Source organism: Raphanus sativus, unplaced genomic scaffold (assembly GCF_000801105.2).
Source record: "Raphanus sativus cultivar WK10039 unplaced genomic scaffold, ASM80110v3 Scaffold0513, whole genome shotgun sequence".
NCBI classification, from domain to species: Eukaryota; Viridiplantae; Streptophyta; class Magnoliopsida; order Brassicales; family Brassicaceae; genus Raphanus; species Raphanus sativus.
The window spans coordinates 3922-30181 of NW_026615831.1; the positions used below are offsets into that span (position 1 = coordinate 3922).

The 26260-nt window shown below is 34.2% G+C and overlaps 6 protein-coding genes across 8 annotated transcripts; 2 read left to right on the forward strand and 4 right to left on the reverse strand.

Annotated features, from left to right (window-relative positions):
- The first annotated feature begins 2745 nt into the window (after positions 1-2745).
- Positions 2746-4341, forward strand: LOC108834392 (60S ribosomal protein L7-3). 2 transcript variants are annotated; one of them, XM_018607728.2, is made up of 6 exons: positions 2746-2854; positions 3050-3228; positions 3332-3429; positions 3510-3567; positions 3668-3747; positions 3838-4341. In XM_018607728.2, exons 2-6 carry the CDS (start codon positions 3055-3057, stop codon positions 4154-4156), a joined length of 729 nt encoding a protein of 242 aa, XP_018463230.1. In that variant the 5' UTR covers positions 2746-2854; positions 3050-3054; the 3' UTR covers positions 4157-4341. The 2 variants fall into 2 exon arrangements, with proteins under 2 accessions (XP_018463230.1, XP_018463229.1); XM_018607727.2 differs by having other exon boundaries at positions 2796-2934.
- A 704-nt stretch (positions 4342-5045) lies between these two features.
- On the reverse strand, positions 5046-5926 carry LOC130502337 (ARGOS-like protein). Its single transcript, XM_056997119.1, has one exon. The coding sequence runs from the start codon at positions 5609-5611 to the stop codon at positions 5192-5194; it is 420 nt and encodes a 139-aa protein (XP_056853099.1). The 5' UTR covers positions 5612-5926; the 3' UTR covers positions 5046-5191.
- A 10513-nt stretch (positions 5927-16439) lies between these two features.
- Positions 16440-18201, reverse strand: LOC108847248 (60S ribosomal protein L2, mitochondrial). The gene is made up of 3 exons (XM_018620445.2): positions 18073-18201; positions 17834-17989; positions 16440-17175 (listed from the first exon to the last, which is right to left on the reverse strand). The coding sequence occupies exons 2-3, from the start codon at positions 17922-17924 to the stop codon at positions 16628-16630; spliced, it is 639 nt and encodes a 212-aa protein (XP_018475947.1). The 5' UTR covers positions 17925-17989; positions 18073-18201; the 3' UTR covers positions 16440-16627.
- A 512-nt stretch (positions 18202-18713) lies between these two features.
- LOC130494491 (uncharacterized) lies at positions 18714-20431 on the reverse strand. 2 transcript variants are annotated; one of them, XM_056997120.1, is made up of 3 exons: positions 20292-20431; positions 18993-19924; positions 18714-18897 (listed from the first exon to the last, which is right to left on the reverse strand). In XM_056997120.1, the coding sequence occupies exons 2-3, from the start codon at positions 19920-19922 to the stop codon at positions 18892-18894; spliced, it is 936 nt and encodes a 311-aa protein (XP_056853100.1). In that variant the 5' UTR covers positions 19923-19924; positions 20292-20431; the 3' UTR covers positions 18714-18891. The 2 variants fall into 2 exon arrangements, with proteins under 2 accessions (XP_056853100.1, XP_056853101.1); XM_056997121.1 differs by lacking the exon at positions 20292-20431 and adding an exon at positions 20221-20288.
- A 110-nt stretch (positions 20432-20541) lies between these two features.
- LOC108847250 (6,7-dimethyl-8-ribityllumazine synthase, chloroplastic) lies at positions 20542-22316 on the reverse strand. The gene is made up of 8 exons (XM_018620449.2): positions 22148-22316; positions 21946-22058; positions 21757-21852; positions 21580-21675; positions 21363-21441; positions 21066-21112; positions 20918-20977; positions 20542-20804 (listed from the first exon to the last, which is right to left on the reverse strand). The coding sequence occupies exons 1-8, from the start codon at positions 22278-22280 to the stop codon at positions 20766-20768; spliced, it is 663 nt and encodes a 220-aa protein (XP_018475951.1). The 5' UTR covers positions 22281-22316; the 3' UTR covers positions 20542-20765.
- A 231-nt stretch (positions 22317-22547) lies between these two features.
- On the forward strand, positions 22548-24693 carry LOC108844633 (4-hydroxy-tetrahydrodipicolinate reductase 1, chloroplastic). Its single transcript, XM_018617917.2, has 9 exons — positions 22548-22689; positions 22765-22978; positions 23101-23338; positions 23433-23566; positions 23653-23727; positions 23800-23901; positions 23980-24089; positions 24200-24287; positions 24388-24693. Exons 1-9 carry the CDS (start codon positions 22673-22675, stop codon positions 24454-24456), a joined length of 1047 nt encoding a protein of 348 aa, XP_018473419.1. The 5' UTR covers positions 22548-22672; the 3' UTR covers positions 24457-24693.
- Positions 24694-26260: the final 1567 nt, after the last annotated feature.

Below are 26260 nucleotides of genomic sequence, written 5' to 3' on the forward strand. Positions count from 1 at the left end.
AAAACTGAAATTAAGCCAAAAAAACTTATGTAAAGTTATATATTTGTTTGAACTCTCTTCTCGAAGGAGGGAGCATGATGTGCTTGATCTCGACTATATCTGGATGTCTTAGGAGCCTGAGGAGTTTTATCTCGCGGAGAATCCTCGCAGCACTTTATAAAATTTTATAAGAACTGAAAGATTGTTTTATAAACGCTTTGAAAACACATAGAACTAAAACTTAATTTCAGTTCTATGTGTTTTCAAAGCGTTTATAAAATTTTATCTAGCTTTAATAAAATGACTTTTATCAACCAAATGAGTTAACATATTTATTTACTTATCAACAATTAAAATTTGAATAAAATTTTTACATAAATATTTTCAAGTATCATAATCAAAATATTCATGAAACTAATCAGAAAACATTTTTATGGAACAACCCTAAATATAATACTACCAGATATGCATTTAAAAGAATTAAAAATGAATATTTCAATTACATATACACAAAAATATATAATAATTATAATTTCATTATGTCCTTCAAATAGAAAGGTAGATACAAATATAATAAAAGTAGTTATTATAGTGTAATATTAATTAATATGAATATAACAGTTAATATAACTTTTTTTAAATATTATTAAAATTTTTAAAAACATTTATAAATACACAAAATAAGATATTTCTTCGCTCAACAAGAAGATGTCTAAATATTAGTTATTGAAGAGTATAGTTGTATAAAAATCTAAATATTAAAAATAATAAAGAACACATTGAAGAAAGTTTAATATAAAATGCATATAAACCAATTATGCTTTGTTGTCTTAGTATTAGTATACAATGATACTAATTATTAACATAGACTCGCGCGTAGCGCGAATTGAAAATCTAGTTTCAATAAAAGAATGACACATAGGCTTAATTAATATGCTAATTGACTGACACATGTTCAGTGGGGCTTTTTTTAAATACAACAAAGTTAAAATAATTATTGTCAAAATGCTTCTCCTCTAATAGATAGGAGATGAATATTTTGAGAATTTTTCATAGGTGTTACTCTAAGGAAGTCTACGAATATTGAATGTTTTTTTTTTTTGTCGTCGACTATTACAAACTCATATAGACTCTTTAATCCAAGTTGGTTGCTCCGCATCCATGTGCACAACAAAGGTCGTTTGGTTTCTAGCTCCTCGTGCTAGTCCGTCGGCCTTCTGATTTTGTGTGCATGATACATAGATAATCTCTGAGCGGTGAAAATTCTCCTGCAAAGTCTTGATATCTTCCAAATAAGATGCAAAAGCAGGCCATTCTTCTGGTTCCGACACCATCTTTACCAATTGAGAACAGTCTGTTGCAAACGTGACCCGAAATTGATGTAAATTCCGCATACACTCCATTGCCCAAATTAATGCTTCTATCTCAGAATGAAGGGGAGATAAGGAAGCTCTGACGTTCCTCGCCCCCACCAGCCCTGAAAAACCTTCAAGGGTACTATACCATCCTTGCCCAGAAAACATCTCCTTCTCCTTTCACGAACCATCAGTAAAACACCAACGGCCTGGTATGACTGGTAGCCCCGGTACTGGTCGATTTACCACCTGGGTAGCTAGCACTTGTGCTTCCGACCAAAGCTTTGCTTCTGTCTCCGCAAGCTTAAATGTATCCATCGGCTCAATATCCAAATTACTAAAAACCTTATTGTTTCGTCCTTTCCAGATATACCATAGTATCCATGCAAATCGATGATCTTCCATTTTCGGTAAGACTCTCCAGAATAAATGATCTATATTTGTATAAAGTGATTCAGACGGGAAAATGTGTGGGTTAGATGGTATGTGGGACAAAGCCCACACTTGGCATGCAGGAGGACATTCAAAGAACACATGGTTTATTGATTCCTCTGCAGCGCCACATCCCCTGATAATCCTCTAGCGTGCAAATTTTTTCTCACCGATATACACCCTGACACTATCTGCCATAAGAAATGTTTCATCTTAGGTGGACAGTGGATTTTCCAGCATTGTGTCTTGAGAAGATCCATAGTGGGTCCAAATACTGTCAGTGGTTTTTCCTTGTTCGGATACACCCTTTCCAGCTGATACCCAGATTTAACCGAATATCTTCCATTTTGTGTAAAGTGCCATCCATCTCTGTCCATCCTCTGAATTCTACTCAAATGTATACTTTCTATTATTTTCACATCCTGTGGATCCACTATAGCCCAAATTGCCTGTGAATTCCATGTTCTCAGATCAGTGTCGATAAGTTGATCTACCGTGAGATCAGGGGAACTTGTAACATGATTTTTATTTGCTGGTCTCGGGCGAGTGGTTGGAAGCCAAAGATCATTCCATACAGATATGGAAGATCCTGTTCCCACCCGTTTAATTAGTCCTTTGCTAACCAGAGATCTAGCTGAAGATATACTCCGCCAGCCATATGACGGAGAGTACGAACGGATCGGATCCAGAGATGAAGCATTCCTGAAATAACGTCCTTTAAAAACTCGCGAAAATAAAGTGGTTGGTTTCTCAATCAGCCGCCATAGTTGTTTTGCCAGCATTGCAATAACGAATATTGAACGTTTAAATTAATGTTTTGAATGGTAATTAAGCTGACCCTGAAATCCAAAGATTGCAAACATTTAAGTGATCGAAATTATTAATCGATCATTAAGACCAGTGTCTCAATCAAGCTCGAGCAAACTAGCCCAAATGTAATGAGATAAAAATAGGCCTCCTAATATCAGGCCCAGATAAGAGAAAATAGGGTTACGAATTAAACCCTAAACCCATTTCTTCTTCCTTCTGCGCCGCGCAACCTCTCCCTCTCTCTCTCTCTCTCTATCAGCTCTCCTCTTCCTCTCAAAGTAAGCTTCTTTCGACCTTCCTCGTAAACCCTAACTTCGCATCTCTATTACAGACACACTCTTCGTGTCATACTGTTTCGGTATTAGTCATTTCATACATGTCCCTGCTCTGTTTCAGTTTCATATCTCTCATCACTGCATTGCTTAAAGGTGTTGGCTTTTTTTGTTTATTGGTTTTGTGTTAATTGATTGCAGGAGACATGTCTGATTCAAAGATGGTGGTTCCAGAGTCTGTGCTAAAGAAGATCAAGAGGGAAGAGGAATGGGCATTGGCCAAGAAACAAGAAGCTGAAGCTGCTAAGAAGAAGAGCGTTGTGACCCGCAAGCTTATCTTCAAGAGAGCTGAGCAGTACGCCAAAGAATACGCCGAGAAGGTCAAAAGAAACACCACTTTTGTGTCTCCTTAGCCTACCTAAGATGACTCTTCTCTGTTCCTGTTGTGTGTTGAAAGGTTTTGTCCTTTTTTTTTTTGTCTAGGATAATGAGTTGATCCGTTTGAAGCGAGAGGCTAAGTTGAAAGGAGGGTTCTACGTTGATCCTGAGGCAAAGCTTCTCTTTATCATTCGTATCCGTGGGTATGTTGTTACACAAGTTGTTAGCCAACTAGTTTGATGTGTGTCTTTACATGGCTGTATGTTTTTTTTCTTTTTTGCAGTATCAATGCCATTGACCCGAAAACCAAGAAAATTCTGCAGCTCCTGCGTTTGAGACAAGTAAGGCAGTGATAGATATTTTTGTCATTACGTTTTAAGTGGATGATCATCTTTTAAAAGAGGTTAGAATGTTAACTTGTGGTGTATTCATTTTGTGTAGATCTTCAATGGTGTGTTCCTTAAGGTGAACAAGGCAACAATCAACATGTTGCGTCGTGTTGAGCCTTACGTGACTTACGGGTACCTCATTCTCATTCTCTCTTTCTATTAAGCAACAGCAAGAATATGATCTTTTTAAGGGAATGATGATATCATCTCTCTCATGTGCAGATACCCAAACTTGAAGAGTGTCAAGGAGCTGATCTACAAGAGGGGTTATGGAAAGCTGAACCATCAGAGGATAGCACTTACTGACAACTCGATAGTAGCTGAAGGTCTAGGCAAGCACGAGATCATCTGTGTGGAGGATCTGATCCACGAGATCATGACCGTTGGACCTCACTTCAAAGAAGCCAACAACTTCCTTTGGCCATTCCAGTTGAAGGCGCCGCTCGGTGGACTTAAGAAGAAGAGGAACCACTACGTTGAAGGTGGTGATGCTGGAAACAGGGAAAATTTCATCAACGAGCTTGTCAGGAGGATGAATTGATGGAAACTTCCTTCTTTCTCTTTCCCCATTTCATAGATTTTTGGTTGGATCTGAGGTTTTTTTCCCTTGTATCAGAGACCGTATTATCTTTGTTGGAGATTAGGCTTTGATTAGTTTGCTCTGTTTGCCAAGTTTGTGGTTTTTACATAATGTTCTTCTCAACAAAGTGTTAGATTGTTCTTGAACTGGCATGTTCCCTGACTGGTAACCAATTTGGTTTTCTAAGCATTTAATTAAAACTACTCATCTCCGCTAAAAATTATGCAACCATTGCAAAGTCAGAAGATGAGTCTGTACTTCCTAGTTTATCAAAAAAAAAAAAGTCTGTACTTCCTTCAGAACTTAACTCGTTTCTCCAATAACATTGGTCAGAAGCTGCATTCAACCAAGGATTTGAGTATTAGCAAGTAGAGTAGTAGAGCATGGTATGAGAAATATATATTTTTAAAATATAATAATAGATACGTAAATTATAGTACAAAACACACTAATTTTTAGATATACTGCTAAATTTATAGTAGTTTATAATTTCAAAAGAAACGTCTAAATATATAAATAGAAGTATTAACTTTTAAAAATAATTTCATTTAATCGTTAACCAGTTTGAAGATTGGCCAGTCTGCTATATGTTTATAGAATCTCCCAGCTCCATTGACGGTTGCAATGGCTTACATGCCACTGAATAGAGAGTGGACGCTGAAATAAGTATACATAAGTCATAAGCTCATGGCGGTATTGGAGTTTCACCTTCCTCTTTTCTTGGTCAACGCTTCTTCTTCACACTGGTCAACAATGAATAGTCAGTCTACTATGATCATTGAATGTATATAAAGAGATATATAGTCTTGCTTTTTCTCTCTGACTTTTAGTCTCCTATGACCATTGAATGTATATAAAAAATAATCATTATATAGTACTACTATACATCATACAACATGTTTTAACAAATGATAATAAACATACCAAATCTATTAACCTGAAACCTTTTGGTAATGACAAATCAACAATAAGACAAAACAACAAAACTTTTGAGCGTTACATGTAATTAGTAGTTGTTACATGTTTGGCATTAGAAGAAGGCATTAAAGCAAGAACCATAAGCAAGACCATAATCACAATAGGAATCAGAAGCAGCATGGAAGGAGGAGGAGGCAACGGTGGAAGAATCAAGGGAAGGAACAAGAGCGATGCTGTGAGACCAACAAGGACAACCATTGACTCCAAACTAAAGTAACTCGATTTAGTTATTAGCCTCCTCGTACTGTTCTGAGACGACAATGCCTGAAAATATTCTTGCTTACTCATCATCTGAGGAGCTTGAGTTGGTCCACGAAAGGTCATGTCTTTTCGGTTATCTCTTCTCATGTCCATGGTGTTTCTGTTCTTGATGTGGCTCTGAGTATGATCTTGAATGCTTACGGTGTCGTTTTGTAGACTGGGGATTTCACGGATCATCTAAAAATGTTTACAATGTAGCTTTCTTGAAGATCTCCAATGGTGGAACTAGCCAGACTACTTCAGCGAGAAGAAGATGATGATGAAGGTTTAACGGTCGAAACTTAAAACTGGGCTAGAGAAACCTCTCTTTGTAAGGAAAGTACAGAAGAAGAAAGAAAGTGGGTGTGGTTTGATATGATAAACTGGTAAAGGATATAAAAATGAAGAACACAAGTAGCAAATAAAAATAAATAAATATTTGCTGTTGGACTGTAGAATCAGAGAAGAAACAGGAAAGAGAGGAAGGTTCAGTGAATTTACAGATTTTTTCTAGCAATAATAATGTTTAAATAGGACTCAACTTTTTAAATTTAAATTTGTTTTCTCTTTTTGGGGTGACAAGTGTGATAAGCAAGTTGCTGATTCTGGAACGCCTGTAATTTTAGAATACTTTGCTTCTCTCTCTTACTGTCACAGTTGGTTCTTCTCCCCTAGACACATTATCATTCCTTAAAGTAGAAGATGACGTAAGTTGGAATTTATTTGGGGAAAGCCTCTGTCTGAAGTGGAAGGGGAAGTTTCAGTTTATTTATTTTATTTTGGAGAATATTCAATTGTGTTCTAATTAACCGAATCTAAAACCTTTTAACATTGTTTTTAGTTGACCAAAAAGAAACAGTCGTGTTATCCCTTTCTGAGTTGTAGGTTTTATTAGTCTCCTGTTATTTATAAGATTTTAATGAATAATGGATGGGTTATATTATATATGAATGTTAACCACTTGACGTTTTAAACCAAAAAAGACCTAATTCCTTCTTGCGTTATTTATGGCTTGATTGACGATCTACCAGCAGCAGAAATTAGCTACTACAAATGCTGGAAACAAATAATTAAAGATAGATAATTACTAATCTGTGTTCTATAAATAATGTGTGCTGTTTATTACATTGATACTATTTATCACTCAGCGTGGTAATATATTGAAACTATGGACGGAGATACGTAAAAACTTAAGATTCGAATTCATCTGCACTAGAGGTGAATTCAAAGAATACCAATGATTAATATATTGAATGTCATGGCATTACGAATTTAATACAAATATTTATACACAAAAAATTATCAAAGGAACCGTATGTATAGATTTATATATTTCTATCCACCTAATAATAATGTTTCTATGTTTATCGACCAATTAGGACCCATAATGTTACTCTTCTCTTCGGCATTTCATGTGGTGGAAATATCATATTATCGTGTTCCTAAATGGGACAGTCAGCCGGATCTGATATTTGGGGGAGGCTTCAAATATTTTTTAAAATTTTCGTGAATTGTTTTAAATATATTTTTTTTAGGATTTATATCTATGTAAAACCTTCCAAAAATTTGAGGGATCAAATCCAATGTTTTACCAGCACGTGCCGGTGTGGAGATACTTGGTCCACTATTTAGTTTTTTTTTTTGTCATCAAATAAAATAAATTCATATTAATTTTGTGATCCACACTAATAGCTCTGTGACGATTGTTTTCTGACACTTAGTATTTGGTCCAATGTTTAGTTTACTTTGGGTTTTATGTATTTTAACCGTTAGTATTTTCTAGTTTTTCTGCCCATATCCTTTTCAAATTATTTATTTTTGCTCATAATTCGAACATAATGTTGATATAATTTCTTGAGCATTTCTGCATTTTACATAAAATATTTGGTTGCGTGATGAACGAACAACGAGTGACATGATATTCGGGTATTAACCAATTGACAGGTTACCAATACATATACGTATTTATCTGAATGCAATGAATAACATATTTAACTAAATGACATCATTATTCTAATTAACTTTATAAATTGTTACAATAAGATCTTACATCCCTTCATAGATTAAAAAACTTTACAACGCTAAGGAGATGATGCATGCAGATTAAAATCTTATGAACTATACATTAAGATTTAGAAGAATATCATAGTGATATCTTTTCCACACGACATGATATTCAACTTATATCGCGGATTTGTACTTGATCGATTGTTAGGCCATGTCCATCGACAATTTCAAGATACAATATCACAAATAAAACAATATAAAACTCAAAGATATGTTAGAGGTAAACAGTTTTGAGATCTCGTGTTTCTTTTGAGAGATTATAAGAACCCTTTAAAAATTAAAAACTATGTGGACACTTGTCATCCTTTTAATTATATAAATTAAATATCTATACTATTAAAACAGAAGACTCTTTTTCAGGTATCCTCCTGTTTTAACAGTATTTACAGATCCATGCCATTGAAACATTTAAAACCTATGATTTTTATTTAATTATATATATTCCGAATTTCCTTTTATTTTTATACAGCAGAAAATCTAAAAATCAACACCTCTGTTAAATTAACTATGATTTCCTATCCACACATAATGCATCGTGAACGTTTGATTGGTAAAATACATTTATTTACATTCTTAGACAATAAATGTTCCATCCCATTTATAAATGTTCCATCCTATCGACACCCAAGGTTCAACTTTTATTAGATTCTGCAAATAAAAATTAAAAACAATACATTCTGTTAATATCAGTCTATCCACACATAATGCATCGTGAACGTTTGATTGGTAAAATACATTTATTTACATTCTTTGACAATAAATGTTCCATCCCATTTATAAATGTTCCATCCCATCGACACCCAAGGTTCAACTTTTATTAGATTCTACAAATAAAAATTAAAAACAATACATTCTGTTAATATCAGTGTATCATTCATCACTTCCAATCATAGTTACAAACAATTAAACCATAAAACTTACATGTTGCATTGTTCAATATCATGAATATCTATCCTTTTAATTTTCTGATTCGTTTTTATTTAAAAAAAACTTATACTGCATAACAATTACGAATAATTAGAGTCCTCAACGAATTAACCGATGTGAAATAAAGTCGACAAAATTATAGGGGTTTGCAAAGCTTTTTCAAATAAATAACCAAAATATAAACTACTAATCAAAAGCTAAAATTTTGGCAAATAAATAGATTTTCAGAAATTCCATACATAACCATATCATATGTAAAATTTAAATTTAAATATATAAAATTTTTAAACTAAAATTTAATAGCTTCTTATCTCCATTTTGCAACTTCAAAATTTTAAATCAAATTAACTCAACGATCTGAATTTGAAATATATTATATTTAATTTCAAATCCAATATTTTCTAACAAACATTGCCCAAATTCTCGAGGCATATAATCAGGTGCAAAATAACTAGATTATTAACGATCTGATGTATAAATGCAAATATATAGCTAACTAAAACATGAAACTACTAAATTTGTAAATATTTTAAATAAAAAACCCCAAAAAGGTAAAAATAAGATTTTTAAATGGTATATTTCCTCCCTTTTCAAACTGAACATATTAAAATTTCAACTACCTTAGCGATTTAGAAAAGGAAGATTTACCAAGTATCTTTTTTAATTCCAAATATTCTATTTCCCTAACTAATTTAACCAATATCCGCAAGGAATATTCTTATTACTTATGTTACCTAATTATCCTTTTCCTATATATACTAACTTAGGAAATGAAACGATTTCTACAACCACTATATGCTGCTTTTAATTGAGAAAATGAAGCATAAACAGGAAACGCTTACCTTTCTGACGTGAAATCATTCAAAACCAGTTGGTGTATTCTTTTTTTTTTTACGCTGATTCATTATGATATTACAATTATGATATGAGAAAGATTACATAGACGATTCGACAACCGACAATACTACCTGCCTTATGAGATCTATGCCTAATTGCATCTCCTGAGCCATGTTGTAGATCTCTTGTAAGCCTTTCTTCCGTAATCTGCATAATTGTTCAATAAACCGCTTTCTCCGGGACTTGAAACCTGAATTTATCTGCAAGAAACTGCATAGTCTGGGGTTCGAACCCCAGACCTGGGTGTAGAAACCTTTAAACCATAACCACTAGGCTACGGTGCTTCCACAAAGTTGGTGTATTCAAGACTTGAATTTCAAGTGAAAGTAATCCCCACCTTCACAGACAGAAATGTAAGTATAGATCGCTTCAGTATTGTTTCATTCTTTATATTATCAATCAAATACGTAGTAAACGCTTACTTTTTGTTTTAGCTTCTGTTGCTGCCATTTGTAATAGTCTATAGTACTTTGTATTTTATCATTTATTGCATATAATTTCCTGTATAAGCAAGTGAAGACATCAGTTAAAAATCGTGTCCAAGTCTTTAACAAATTTTTATCAAAGTATAATGTAGAATATATGCTAAATAGATACTTATCTGATGACGGATAAGATTGTCACAATTAGAAGTTCAAGTAAGCTTCTGCATCAAACAGAACCAATAATAGCTGTCGGAATCTATACGATCTGTTTTCCAAAACAGAGAAAGAGGTCAGTCTGATGAAGGTAAGTAACATATCCTTAAATCAAAACATAGATTTAAGAGTAATTTATTTTTCCCATGCTTTAGCTTATCTTTATATTTCTCATGCTTTAGCTCATATAAACATTTAAAATGGACAAATGTCCTATATTTTATCCTAAAGTACATTGAATACAATTCTCATTAGAAATTAAAAAAAAAAACAATTTGGAACCTGATTCAATACGATCTCATTAGAAATAAAAAAAATTCTCATTAGAAATTAAAAAGAAAAAACAAACATAGCGAGTCAAAACATTTGGAACGGGTATCAATACATTTCTTATTAGAAATATATATGAAAAAGTTATCCCAATGGATCAGTTCTAAGGAACGGATGTGAGAAAAGTGGAAGAATCATCTCTTTGAAATGAAACTATCGGCCTGACAGCCATACTTGAACAACTTCTTCATATCCTTTTAGCTTCTTTGGTAGCATTGTTAGGCACTGATTGCGAATCTGCCTATCAATGATTTTTACAAGGCAAGCCGTTGAGACAGGTTGTTTAGACAACTCAAGTCAATACGTGAGTATGGTTTTAATAGGTTAAGTAAATTCTGTTTCCTTTTTATTTATTAGTCATATGTCTGATATATGATTCCAAATCAATTATTTGGTATGAATATTCTTGACTAATTATGTTAGGTAACTACTAAGAAAATATAATATGTTTCAAACTTGAATAAATTTTTAAAATAATTTCTGAAATGCATAAATAAAAATGTATAGTTATACAACTTGACATATTTATATAGTTACCAAATTATATTAAATTAATACTAGGTTCTGATTCGTCCTTAGAAATGGCGGATATAATTTTTGTTTTAATTATTTTTATAAATATAAATGTTATATTTGTATTTTTCTTTATAATTATATTTGTGTTCTTTTGTAATTAAAATTTTATATTTCTTTTTTTTATAATTATTTTTTGTAAATGTTAATTAAAACTATTTCATAAACACATTAGAAACTTAGTCAAAAGAAAGTAGACACAATGTCTAAACCGCTTACAAAAAATACAAATATGATTATAAAAAAGTACAAATATAAGATTAAATTTATCAAAAATTGAAACCAAAAAATATAAAAAGTATTTACAAATAACAAAAATATGTTCTCAAAACTAAAAAAATACACATTTTAATTATAAAAGAAGATGGACTGATGTAAAGAATAAGGTTGCTAAATAATTACACAAGAATATGGATCATATCGATTTTGTTTTCTGAGTATATATCCAACAAATAAGAACATTCAATGACTCAAATCGTTATATTTCCTAATAATGTATGGGCTTTTAAAATTTCTATTTTTTGAAAATTATTTTGCCTAATTGAGCTTAAATTAGATATTACTAATCTACATTATTATCAAACAATTTCTATAATTTGTTATATTTTTCCATAAAACACCTACTTAAGTTTAAAAATAAATTTGGGAAACTAAAAATGTTATCATATATGAAATTTCTAAAAAATATAACATATTGCAAACTTTATCAATAAAGATTGAAAAAAATTCTCAAACATATATATGACACAAATACATACTTATGAAACTTGATTTATTTAATATACTTACAAAAATGATATATTCTATTAAATTCATATCTTGAGGGCGGGTCAAAATCTAGTAAATAATTAAAACTAAACAGATTCAAAAGTAATAATAATTTATTATTTAGATCCTCAATTTAGCATCTCTATCGTTGATTGCCCTTAGGATCGATGCCACGCATTTATACATAAGTAGAAACTATGATTACTGAAGTATATAAAATGCATTTTATCTGGTAGAAAATTTTGCTATCTGGGGATTTAATAGTTTACATCATCAGTTTACGGTTATTATACGAAACAATTATGTAATATATTAAGCTTCTATTGCTAAATATGCATGATAATGTTTATGGGAAAACAAATCAATTTCATATCGACTTTCGTCAACTTTGTAGATTGTTAATCTGCCGAAAATTACAGTATAATTAACAAATATTCGGTGGGTCTTATTAAAGATCCTCAGTCTCATTGTCAGTCGAGGATACATTTTGAATATAATATAATGCATCAATGCAGTTCAGATGTATATTAAAACTATATTTAGGTAGTTTTTCTATTGAATATATTTAAGTAGTTGTGTACAGAGAGCGCAATCTCTTATCAAGATCAAAAAGATTTTTATTCGTAGACAAAACCGAGAAAGATATATACACAATTTTAGGGTGAAAAACAGTATTCTTACAAAAAGTTCTGTAGATTCTGTTATATTCAGTTTAAAGAAATTATAAATAAAATAAATGGTGGAAAGGGAAAGCTATATAGAAATGGCAACCCATGCATGATTGCCTTGAACATCCCAAACCCTTCTTTGGATTGGAAGTCTAGTGGTTGTGGACCTGCAACAATATTCAGCAAATATAATACAATAGAATCATCATATAAATTGGACAAGGCATATAGCGACATTATTATTCCAATACTACTTGATATGCCCACAGTTTTATCACATACTTGGGGGTTTTAAAATGATTAATTCTATTTATCTACGAAGATTTAAGACCTGTATCCTTTAATTATCTTGAAGGTATACGTAGATAATTATGAACAAAAAAAATGTCGGCGTGAAAATAATATCTAATGAATGTCAAAAGGTATAATTCTAAATATAATGTGGATGGAACTGCACATGTCGATGTTCAGTGGCGTTTTCCCATCGATTCAATGCATATCTCGACCAACTTGTCTTATCAATATTTCCTCGTACAACTCTACAATCTCTTTCTTCTACGTTATACATTTTCGGTTTTCCTTTTTATACACTTTTTTTCATGCCGACTTTCCCCAAATTATTGGTTAATATAGTATACAACATTTTTTTTCTTGCTAAAATTTGGTGCATATAGCATCATTGTAAGATTAAATTCGTATTAAATATCATTACAACTATGAATACCAAAACATAAACTAATCTTTTTTTGGTACTAACACATAAACTAATCTCAATATAACTATATGAGTACTGGTGTATTTTACTGGTTAAACGCATGGGTTAACCGCATGGATTGATCATGTTGTACTTTTAGTTCAATCCAGTGAAAATATTTTTTTACACCATGTTAGTTCTCAATTTAAGAAAAAAATAAAGTATAAGTCCAAATTTTCTTAATTAATCAAAGTAATGACTTTTCCGAAAAATAACATTTTCGTGAATAAATTAAACTTCTAGAATGAATATGGTAAATAATTTTAAAAAAATTATTTTTATATTTTTGATTTGAAGTTTCGATTCATATTTGAAAACCCCCCTAATTTTTGGTATACATGTTCAGCAATAAATATTTTTGTTATATAACCCGATTAGTGGAATGAGAAATTTGTATTTAGGTTTGTAGTTTGTTGAGGTCAAATCAAAATTATATGGTAACTTTAAAAAAATAGTTCAAAAATACAAAGCATATTGACATATTGTTCAAGAATATTATTCCCTGGCATTTTTCCGACCAACCAGTTACAAAAATGGACATATACTTTGTCCGTTTTTTCCAGCTTTGAAATGAAAACTGGGCAAATATATGACCAGACTGAGAAGACAATTAAAAGTATAATAACAGAACAATCTTTTCAAAAAAAAAAGTACAATAACAGAACATAAGAAACAAAATTCATGCGTCTGCCAGTGAGGTAATTTGGATTCATTGCATGTGGATATACTTAATGATTTTTCACCTCTCTTGCAATAAAAGATAAGAGGAAAAACAACTTGATCATGTTTTTGGGGGTAAATATCTTAAATACTACAAGAAAATAATAACAAAATAACAGACAAGAAGAATCCTCAAAATAAAATTAATTAAGTAGTAAATGACTATATTATTCCAAATTTTATATTTTTACCCTACACTCAATACCTTAAATACTAAATACTAAACTCTAACTTCTAAACCAGACTCAAATATAATTTTTTAATTTTTACTAATGTTATTTTTAAGATTTTTTATTTGTGTTCTACTTTTGGAATAAAAATATGTTTTAGTGCTATCTTATACTCCCTCCGTTTCATTTTAATTGTCGTTCTAGATTTATGCACACATATTAAAAAAACATATGATTTTGTATATTTCCAAGATAAAACACAATTACCTATACATCTAATCACATTTCAACCAATAGAAAAATAAAATGAAAAATCTTTTTAATAAATTTTGCATTTAAACTCTAAAACGACATTTATTTTGAAACGAAAATTTTTCCCTATAACGACAATTAAATCAAAATGGATGAAGTAGTTTTTTTTAAATTTCAGATAATTTTCAATATATATAAAAGAAAGGAATAACAGAAATGAGGAACAAATATGGAGGAGTGGGACCTAAGATGGCCACCATGTTGGCTGCTCTGCTCTGTTGTTTGTTATAGTCTCATTTTCAAGCTTCAAACTCTGTGTGCTCCATTTACTATTCCCTCTTTCTAAGTCTAATACCATTCTTGATTTGATCTCTCTTTCATTTTTTCAAAACTCCCTTGAAACTTTTGAAATTATAGGCTGTTTAAACAGAGGAATATGTCAAATTGGCTTCCTTATCTCTTTCAGAAAATCCATCTTGATTATTTTTGACAACAAAAGCCATCTATAGTGAAACCTCTACAAATTAATAATGATTTTCTATTAATTTATACAGATTATTAATTTATCGAAATATTAATTGAACCAAAATTTTAATTTATGACTATGGAATTATATTAATTTATAAAGATATTAATTTATAAATTATTAATTTAAAAATGTTATACTGTAGATTGTAAATACTCCAACTGTCATGTAACATTATGGCTCTAGAGAATGATCTTCTTTCCACTGGATTTTATTTCCGGGAATCTGTAACTCACTGACTTTGGTTTAAGTTTATGTTTATATCAATCTAATCCCCTATATATTATTTTAGGAGTATTAGAAATAAGTAACCTTTAGTTCATGTGTGATTTACATCAATGTCATTTCCTACGTGTCATCACCACATTCTCTCTCAAGATCTATATTCAAAAACCCTTAGTTAACTAGACTAATTACACTAACTGCCATTGGTCATTATATTATAATTGATTCCTTATTGACTAACCAAAAATACAATGTCTACAATTAATGTTTTGTTCTTATTATTTTCTATGTACTATTACACGGATTATTAATTATGATGCATTTAATTTACTCATCGATGAATCACTGAGATTTGAGTACGTCTATTATATGGTTTCATTCCTTTTATTTGAGAAGTATTTTTTAATATTAACTTTATGTTCATGTGTTATTAACAAGAATGACATTTCATATGTAGTAACACTATATTATTTCATGTTGTATATTTAATAACAAAATCAAATCAAATATGCGTCAATAAATATTAAGTTATGCAAAATTATGAATATGATCGCATATAAAACTTTAGTTGATAGTATACCACGTATAAATATGACCACACATTGAATTGTTTTTTACGTTAGACTAATTTGTCACCAATACGATTTTGAGTCTACGCTTGATTAGTTTTTTGCCAATCAAATTCGGAAACATGATCAATTAGAGATTCTAGAAATAAATATAATCAGTGGATTAGAATTAATGCAAATTAAATTTGAGATTTGAGATTTTTTTGAAATTATATACATAAATAATTCCTCAAAAAGTTACCTCGCATACAATTAATTTCAGAAACATGATCAATCAGTGATTAAAATATTAATTACATAGAGAAATTCACTCGCCTACAATCTAAATTCGGAAACATGATCAATTGTAAAGTCTTAGACATAAATATTATCAATCAAGGGATTAAAATTTAATGCAAATTAGACAATTAATTTGGAATTATAGACAAATAATTTCATATATATGTTACTTTGTCTACAATTAGAAACCAAAACATGATCAATCAGCTATTAAAATCTTGATTAAATAGAGATTCTTCCTCGCCTACAATTTATATTCGGAATACTATATATATCTTGCCTATCCTATGCCCACACCTCCATCACAACCCAAACAATTTTAAAAGTATCATTAAAAATGCATTATAATAAATTTCTTTATTTATTTTTATTTCTTCTTAAATTCATAATAAATTTATATATTTCTTTGCTTATTTTTAAAGTGTTTTTCCGTACAATATAATTCAATGCATCTCTCTAATTACACAAACTTTTATATAAAAATTTAAATAAGCTTACATTATATTAATCTGTACATTATAGTTAAATATTTTATTATATCTAATATTTGTGACTACTTTTAACTTTCTATTATCTATTAATTAAAAGTAATAATTTTTTTAATATATTCATCCTGCGCATGTTATCACCTAGTCTTCCAGTAAAAGAAAAACGTGGCCATGATTTAAAAAAAAACGTTTTGATTCCAATTTAAAGAAAAAGAAAACACATAACAACGTTCATAATTTCATACCATCTTCATCCATAACGGATCAACGATTGTTCTGAATTTATTAAACTTAAAACTCTCACAGATTCAACAATGTCATTAAAACAATCCTGAGAGTTAAGCCATCCTTTCATCAAATGAATCACATCTTGGCTTCTCTAGCTGCCAATCTCTTCTTCTTCTTCTTGACACTAGCTGACTTGTAACCTCCTTTGCACGGTTTCCCCCAAGGGCTAACCGATGTCCTTCCTCTGCTTCCACTACTTTTGCTCTTCCCTTCACCACCACCGTGTGGATGATCACAAGGATTCATCGCCACACCTCTCACTTTAGGCCTTATCCCCAGCCACCTACTCTGCCCTGCTTTATAGAGCTTCTTCACTCCATGAGACGGGTTCGACACTGTACCGATAGTAGCACGGCATCTGGCGTTGATCCACCTGGTGTCCCCTGATGGAAGCTTTATCAAGCATCTCCCTGAAGCAGGCTCCTTTAGGATCTTGGCGTTTGTTCCTGCAGCGCGGACTAGCTTGGCGCCTTGGCCAGGGTTCATCTCGATGTTGTGGATGATTGTTCCTATGCGCATCATACCTAGTGGCATGGAACTTCCGATCATTGAGTTGATGTCCATGTGGAGCATCTTTTCTTCCATTTCTGCCACAAGTGTTTTGTTCTGCACATCACCAAAACCTGCAAAAAAATACCAGAAAAATGAAACTAAACTAGAGGCCGTCGTGTGTCATAAAACAAAAAAAGCATACAAACCGGGATTTTGACAAAAAGCTAGAAGAGAACTCTGGATCACCATATACTAATACGTGAATATGATCTCCTTACTCAACATAACTCGAATCCTAGTTAGAGAAAACCCATACAGGTGCAGCATACACGGCCACAGCCCAAGTCCCATAAAGTACATACATGCATTGGGTTTCTGTACTTAATTCATCATTTAGGATACAAACGATGAAGAAAAACAAAATTCTGAGGTTACTACATTGTGGAAACATAGTTACAAAAAAAAGGGTGAACTAATGCAAGATAATCCGTTCATCATCTCAAAAAAGAGAAGCAAAGGCTTTATGCCAATGACATAACCCACAAAAGATCGGACAGTTTTAACAGTATCTAGGGTTATGTAAGAATAATTCATATGCAAATACAGCTCACAGTTAAACCTTATTCCTCACGAATATACTACACCATCCTAAAACCCTATTAGATCACATCTCTCCGAAACCAATTAAAAGCTTAAAACTTTAATCATATAATAAAGGCCGCCCAAGAATAACATATAAGACAAGAAATGTAGCAACTTTTTTTTAAATTCAAGAAGGCCAAGAGTAACCTGTAGAGAAACTGCGAAATACTGGACGAACAAGGCTGTTCAATAAAGAAGAAGAAGTTCGAGCTCTGCATAGCGCCACAAGGCCCGACATTGGGAGTGACCTGCTCTAAAAAAAAGGTAGGGTCTTTGCGCGATAGATCTCACGCTCTCTAGCTCCTACCCTATCAAACAAACACCGATACTATTAATAGCCTGCAGCTTTTGCTTATCTCAAAAAAAAAAATTGTGACGAGACAAACCTGAGAGATGCGAAATCGAAGAAAGCTTGATTCAAAGAGAGATGAGAAGACGCGGCTCTAATCGAAGAGAGATTTGATGAACTCAAGGGTTCGGGTTCCTAATCCTAAACCATGATTGAAGCCTCTCATCGGTTTAGACCTCCCGGTTCGACCGTGACTCAGATTTATGAACCAGTTTATTTCTCACTTGCTGCTAGTTGGAAGTTAAGTCCATGATGGTGTTGAAATTAGGCAGCGATTTATGTGGGTCACTAACCTTAATCTATAAAGAATCTATGTACCAAATAAAATTTTCACTGAGACAAAAAAAATAATACATAAGAGAATGACACCAATTCACTAGTTAATAATAATATATATAAAGGAAGTTCAAATACAGTTAAAAAATTATTAATATCATGAATTAGGATTTAATGATTACAATATAATCATCAGCAGTTTTGGATAATTGTTTATACAAACCATTAAAATGGCACTCAGTAAGATCTTTAACACAGCACTACCGGTAATGATTACTTACGGTTGATCTTTGTATTATAGATTTACGGTAAATCACTTGAGATTTTAAGTTTCCGTTCATCATTTTGGTTAGGCCCAGTGCGTTTATGACTCAATCCGGTAGGCATATATATCAAACCCGATTTAAACAAAACATAACCAATAAAACCGGACCACGATGATAATAAGAAGTCCAGAGACAGCTCTGTTCAAAAGTCTGATCCCACCACAAAGCACACAACAAACAAGTCTTTCATTTAACTTTTACACATTATTTTTAAACATCAGAGACTCAGCCCTCATTCTCCTGACCTCTTTTCCTTATTCCTGAAAAAGAAGAAAACAAAGATAGTTTTCTATGAGCAAAACAATCACACAACAATGTTCAAGCTATAACCCATAAAAGAAGAACATATACTAACCTCATCATCATCATCATCTTCCTTCTTCAAACGAGTCTCACCACCTTCCTTGATAATAGGAAGCTTCATACCTCCAAACGGTGTATCAACATCCACATTACCTTTAATAGTGTACCCAGTTCCTTTACCACGTATCATATCCCAAAGCGCAGACCCAAAGTCCTTTGGCTTGAACGTGATCGGCACATTAATCAACCCACTCCCGTTTTTATCAAGCTTTACAGAGTCAGATATCTCTGCCTTCCCAATACTCACATCAGCCAACCACACCTCACAGTCCAAGTCATTAACCCCCAAGTCAAAATCATTCAAGTTCTCAAGCCTCACGTGGAGTATCGCCACGGTCTCTTCCAGAGAAAACTTCTGGAACTTGATCTTCTCGATGTCGACATCAGGTTTCTTCGGGATCGGGATCTCTCCACGTTTCTCCAACGGTAACGTGAGCCTCCCCAAGACAGGCACGTCGACGATGAGATCAACTTTGATCCTGTAAGGTATGATCATCCCGGGGTTGATGTCGTTGTAAGTGCTCTTGATGTCGTCGTAGATCAGAGTCAGCGGTATCTTGACGGTTTCTTCTCCATGCGCCTTGATGGTTCCAGCGTCAGGGATCAGTCCAGAGACGAGTTTCCTCCCGTCACTGTCGATCAAGTAGTCGATGTCGATGAGAGGGATGGGAACAGGGTTGGGGTTCTTGACGAGCACGTCTACGACAATGTCTGCTCTCTCGAGATTGATCTTGGGGATGTGAATGGCGGAGACGTCAGCTGTTGGCTTCCCGAAACCAACGGTTCCCTGTATCTTCCCGCCGATGTCGTGAATGAAACCTTTGACATTGTCTAGGAATCCACCTTTACCTTCTTCTTCTTTTTCATCCTCCTCCTTGTGAGCTCTGTCAACGATTTCAACTTTGTTCTCGGATGTAGACATACCTAAGAAGGCAAGGAGACATCATTAGAAAAAAAGTCAAAACCAAAAGAGTGTTTCAGCAGTTGTTAAAGCGTATAACAACACGTCATGTCGTTGAATCATACTACATGATAAAAAGTGAATCTAACATCATATTCCTTTAGCTCAAACACATTGAATCTCTGAAGTACATCAACAATGATAAGATCACGTGGATCAAGTGGATACATGGTAAGTAAAACACAGATTCAAATGTTTGGTCTAAACAAGATAGCACCATGTCAAAACAGATCTAATGATATCTTGATCTAATCATCACCTATTTCCAGATTAAACACAGAAAGGATCAACGAAAGAACAGATAACGAACAGAAGTGGATTTGAACGTACCTCGAGAGTTGGATGGAATGTGAGCAAGAGAGAGACAAGAGAGTGCTTTCAAGAGTTGTGTGGTGGTGTTGGCTCAGGCTGATTCGTTGAACTAAACTGGACGTTGACGCGTAATCTTCGCCTTGCCGACAAATCCGTCGTGTCAAGATACTATTGGGCTAGAAAGGCTCTTCAATTGCGTTTTGACGCGTAAGTTTCAAGATATTAGGATAATGAGAGCCATATTTTTGTTTGGTAAAGAATAACCCACTTGCCCCCAAAATTCAGAGGAACTTATTATTAGGTTACAACAACACACGATTCATAACCAGACCAAAAGCGTCTAAATATTTGTCTAACAAGGTGAAAAAAAAAAAGAAAGAAAAGATTTTGGTAATCTTTGAGGTACAGTTTTGGAGATTGAATTGTAACCAAGTGCGACAAGAGCAACAAGTTCTCATATATGATCATTGTGTTCATCCATGGAAGGAGCATCTATTTCAGGTGGTGCTCAAACAACGACGCCATCTCGAGCTGCAGAAAGAAAAGAGGAGAGAAAATTCGAACATGACTACTTGCTTAGTAACGGATGATTGATCATGAGGAACTTTTACTTGTTGTTTTAATAGTAAAAGATTGATACTTACCGCCGTCAAAGCAGTTTCAGCTCCCTTGTTTCCGGCTTTGCCACCAGATCGATTCAGTGCCTAGAGTTTCAGTTTATTCAGTCTTTATCCATTATGATGAATCAGCTATACTGTACATATCATCAATACTTGCATAACACAACCTAACCTGATCCATGTCCTCGCATGTCAGTACACCAAATATGCATGGAACACCTGCAAAATTGGGGATCGAAAGCGTTACTGCTACTGCAAAGCTAAACTAAGTGCAAGAGAAGATGAGATCAACATCCAAAGAACTAAATTGATGCTTTGGGAATCTAACTGTCTAAGATCCTGACCAAAGGCAAAACTGAAGCAGGTCCTTGACTTTGGAAATGTAAAAGAAAAAATACAATCTTTGTCTGTTTTCAAAACAATCATAATGTATTCCAGATGCAGGAGGAGGAGAGAGAGTAGTCCAAACCTGAGTTGATGCCAGCAGAAAGTACTCCAGATGCAGCAGAGTTGGCAACAGCATCATAATGTGTGGTATCTCCTCTTATCTAACACACAACAAAGGATTCACAAAAGTAGATCAAAACCCCAACTCTAAACATGTCTCAGCAACATAACTCAAACTACTTTCAGAAGCACATACAACCAGATGGGTTGAGAATTAGTTTAAAAGAAAAGAGTCATACCACAGCACCAATACATAAAACGGCATCGAAGTTTCCTGATTTCCCAAGGTTTTGTGCAACAACGCCAATCTCAAAGCTGCCAGGAACCCATATAACCTGATTGAAAAAGAGATTAAATCAGAGAAACAATAGCTCCACCACAAAGGATGTAAAACAATAGAATATAAGATGTTATACTTGGATGTCTTCTTCTCTGACTGAATACTTCTTGAAAGTTTCGATGGCTCCTTCCAGAAGCAACTTCGTCACAACCTCGTTGAAACGAGCAACAACCTTGACAGATTAAATAAAAAAAACCAATCAATCAGAACTCAACAAATCCTGAAAAAAAGGTGAAGACTTTTCGAAATAAAAGAGAGAGCTCACGATGGCGAATCGAAGACCTTCCCCTCTCATAAGCGACCCGGTGACATGTCGAACAGCTTCCGTCACCACCGACGAGCGTAGCTCCTTCTCTACAGCGAGTGGTGACGCGAAACCTAGCACGGAAACTCTTAACATCTCGAGATTGCGAAAAAGTATGGAGCTTTAAGAGAGAGAGAGAGAGTGCGAGAAGGTTATATCATACCGGATGCGGATGAGGAGAATGATAGGCTACTGGATTTGATTACAGAAGGGAAACAAGACGATTGAGGTGGGTGGAGATGAGGGCGTGACGTCGGAGTTAGGCGGAGGCACGGCGGCGATGCTAACGACTTCATTTGAGCTGATGCGGTTAGTAGTGAGTGAGTGAGAGGCTAAAGAAAGATAACCTCTCTACCGTCGGTTTAGCCATTTTATAGATTCCGGTTAACTGCTAAATAAGATAACCTCTTTACCGTTGGTTTAGCCATTTAATAGATTCCGGTTAACTGCTGAATAAGATAACCTCTTTACCGTTGGTTTAACCATTTAATAGATTCCGGTTAACTGCTGAATAAGATAACCTCTTTACCGTTGGTTTAAAGACTTCCGGTTTGACGAAGCCCTAAAACTCAATTTTGTCGCCGGGACTGATTTTTTTCAGACAGAACTGAAAGACTTTGCAGCAACAAAGAACAAAACTTTCGTCTTGTAGGAGAAGAAAAATTTCTTGAACAAAGAACCATAGGATATGGCTACGGCGAACTGGTACGATTTTGATTCTTTTGATCTCTTTAACTGTTCTAGATGAAATTACTGAGGTAAACGTGTATTTGATCACAGGCTCACGGCGTCTCCAAGTGTGTTCCTTACTCGTCAAGTGAACTCTCCTGTCTCATTTGCTTCTAGAACCAATCAGACTCCATGTAGAAGCCGTGTTAGTTTTCAGGGCTGTGTGAAACGTCGTATTCCGGTGGTTTTATCCATGCCGGCAACGGAGGGTTCCGGTGTGGTGGCCGTGAAGTCTGTTTTGCCTGGAAATGGCATATCCATCATGGTATATGACTTGTCTTTGGTAGTTGTTAGTTAAATTTATTGTCTTTTCTTCAAGCAATAGCAATGGGGTATGTTCTTGGTGTTAGTTAAAGCACTTAAGCTGTGGATTATCTGTGTTATCAGGTGAATGGATGCAGTGGCAAAATGGGGAAGGCTGTGATCAAAGCAGCAGACTCTGCAGGAGTCAACATCGTTCCCACATCGTTTGGATCTGCTGCTGAGGCTGGTCAGACTGTTGAGGTGTGTGGAAAAGAGATTACTGTGTACGGTCCTGCAGAGAGAGAGAAGGTTCTTTCTTCTGTGTTTGAGAAGCACCCGGAGCTGATTGTTGTCGACTACACAATCCCATCTGCAGTCAATGGTATGTTGGTAACACTCCAGAACCTCTCATTCGAGCTACTTCTTCTCTGTTGTTAGTTTATGATGCTTTTGTCTTTTCGTAAAAAATAATGTAGATAATGCGGAGCTGTACAGCAGAGTAGGTGTTCCTTTCGTGATGGGAACAACTGGTGGAGACAGGAACAAACTGTATGTAACTGTTGAAGAAGCGAAGATTTACGCTGTGATTTCCCCACAGATGGGTAAACAAGTATGTGTGTACTCGGATGTTAAAAGTATTGTTATTTAAAGATCTTTTTTAGCTCATTATATCTCTTTGCTTTGTTGGTTGACTAGGTTGTTGCATTTCTTGCGGCCATGGAGATTATGGCTGAGCAGTTTCCAGGAGCCTTTTCTGGTTACTCCTTGGAGGTTTCTTTCTTACTTTTGTTTGTTTTATATTGCTTCTTGGTACGACTAATCAACTTCCATCTATATTTGTAGGTGATGGAGTCTCATCAAGCTAGCAAATTGGATGCATCAGGAACAGCAAAAGCTGTTATCTCTTGCTTCCAGGAACTGGGAGTGTCTTACGACATGGATCAGGTGCATTGCTTTTACTTTATTCTCAACTTATTCGATCTCCGGATATGAATGTTCTGTGTATACAACTTGTTGTGGTAGATACAATTGATTAGGGATCCTAAACAGCAAGTTGAGATGGTTGGGGTTCCTGAAGAGCATGTCTCTGGCCACGCTTTCCATCTCTATCACTTGACATCACCTGATAAAACGTAATGCAATGCCTTAGACATGATTATATAACTTTGATCTCTATTGTAAAAAAGTGTTTATCTCCTCCCATAACTAGCTATATCTTTTCATTGTCGTTTTTTTTTTGCAGTGTCTCCTTTGAGTTCCAACACAACGTCTGTGGCAGATCAATATACGCTGAGGGAACTGTCGATGCTGTGCTTTTCCTTGCCAAAAAGGTTATAAAGCTTTACTCATTTTTTTCGTAATTGATTATATGCCTTTCTCTATGAGTCTCAGCTCCTCTATCTAAACGATGCTAATTGTTGTGAAATGCAGATTCGATTGAAATCAGAGCAGCGAATCTTCAACATGATTGATGTTTTGAGAGAGGGAAACATGCGTTGAGCTTCCTGATTTTTTTTTGTCCAAATAACCATTTGGTTGGTTCTAGAAGAGCTGAGATAGATTTACCAAATCATCAGCTGTGAAAGTTAGATGTTTGGTTCCCCTCCACTTTTTCTGTTTTTTTTGGACAGGCTTGAGGTTTTTTTTTTGCAGTTACACCAACTGGTGTTTTGTAGCTCTTTTTTTTTTTCTGTCTATCCTAGAACTTTCCATTGCATTGTTCATTTAAACTTTTTTTACCATAAATGTTACTCTCCTTTCTGAAAGTCCTATAGGTAATAGTTAGCTTCATTTTCAGAACAACGACCTCAGGGAAAATAACGTATCTGCATCATCAGTAGGCCTATAGGTTCTGATGAAGAAGTAAGATTTGATTTGGAGAAGTAAGATTTGGTGTATGTTCTGATGAAGTGTATCCAGAGCTGTTAGGATTTAAGCTCGAAGGAACGATGAGCACATTGGTTGCTTCTTTGGTAAGCATTGGTTGCGAGTCCTAGGGACATTGGTCCCAATGGTGCTTATCTTTTGGGAATGAGGGTTGGAACCATGATCAAACCTCTTGTAGATTACCTCATTTCCATCGGCAAGAAAATCGTGGCTAGGATGCTGGATAAGCGTGCTTATATCATCGGGTACAACCTCGAGGAGACTGTTAAACCAAATGTAGATTGCTTGGTAAAGGCCAAGATGTCTAAAGAACAGTATTCTTTTCAGCTTGAATCTCAAGATTGATCCTGAAGAGTTCGCTCGTGTTGTTGAGAAGATGCCACAGGTTGTAAGCCTTAAGGAGAACTTAATGAAACCTGTTGAGTTTCTATTAGAGGTTCATTGAACTGGTATGAAGGTCCAGTGTTCGACAGGGGTGGGAAGTTAGATATGTGATATGTGATATGTCTGGTGATGGTGGTGGTGAGATTGTCTGACGATGAAAAAGAAGATGAGAGTGACAATGAAGTTATCTACAGATGCACTCTCACTTTGTAAAACTAAAGGCGCATTGTCTTCTCTGGATGATTAAAGTTATTTTGACATTTGACCCATACAAGTGTTCTTTTTCTCCTTTAAGACCCACCAAATATACATTTCTACAACAAAACCCCCAATACTGTAAACGGTACGACATGAGAAGATCATCACCATAGTAACGAGTACGTACATGATCGATATCACACATCTTGTAATTATATGTTGACCAAAACACGAAAAAACATTCATATTTACTATTTTTCTTGAATTGTTATGTATATTTATTGACCTGTGATGCAAGAAAACAGACGATGATTCTTGAATCTCACGAGCTGATGACCTTCATGCGGCGGAGAACAACCCTTCTCCATAGCTCCAACGGCTCTTCTTTTTGTTTCCCGGCTTGATAAGGATGAGTTATCTCCTATGCACCAGCGACGTCGATGCTGACCGTCCACGTTCATTTCCATGTCGTAAGACTCACGAGTTGTTCTGGAGGAGGAGGAGAGACGCTCGTAACGACGGCGAGTAAGGTTCTTCTTCACGGCTCTATACACCATTGGTATTAAACCATCCATTGATGCTCTAATATTCTTTGCTTCTTTTTTGTTTAGGCGGATGATATCTTTGTAAGATGAAGAATATGGTTTTGTTTTTTTCATTAATATCGATTTTAGGTTTGGGTGCTTAGTTTACCTTCCATTTTCTTCTTTTATATATTTATTTCTTTATACAAGAAACCTAAACTTCTCTTTAGTATTGTTCCTCCCATTTGGTTTCTATGTCAAATCTTAGTTGGAGTTCCGCAGCTACACTTGTTTTTTTAAAAGATTATCTT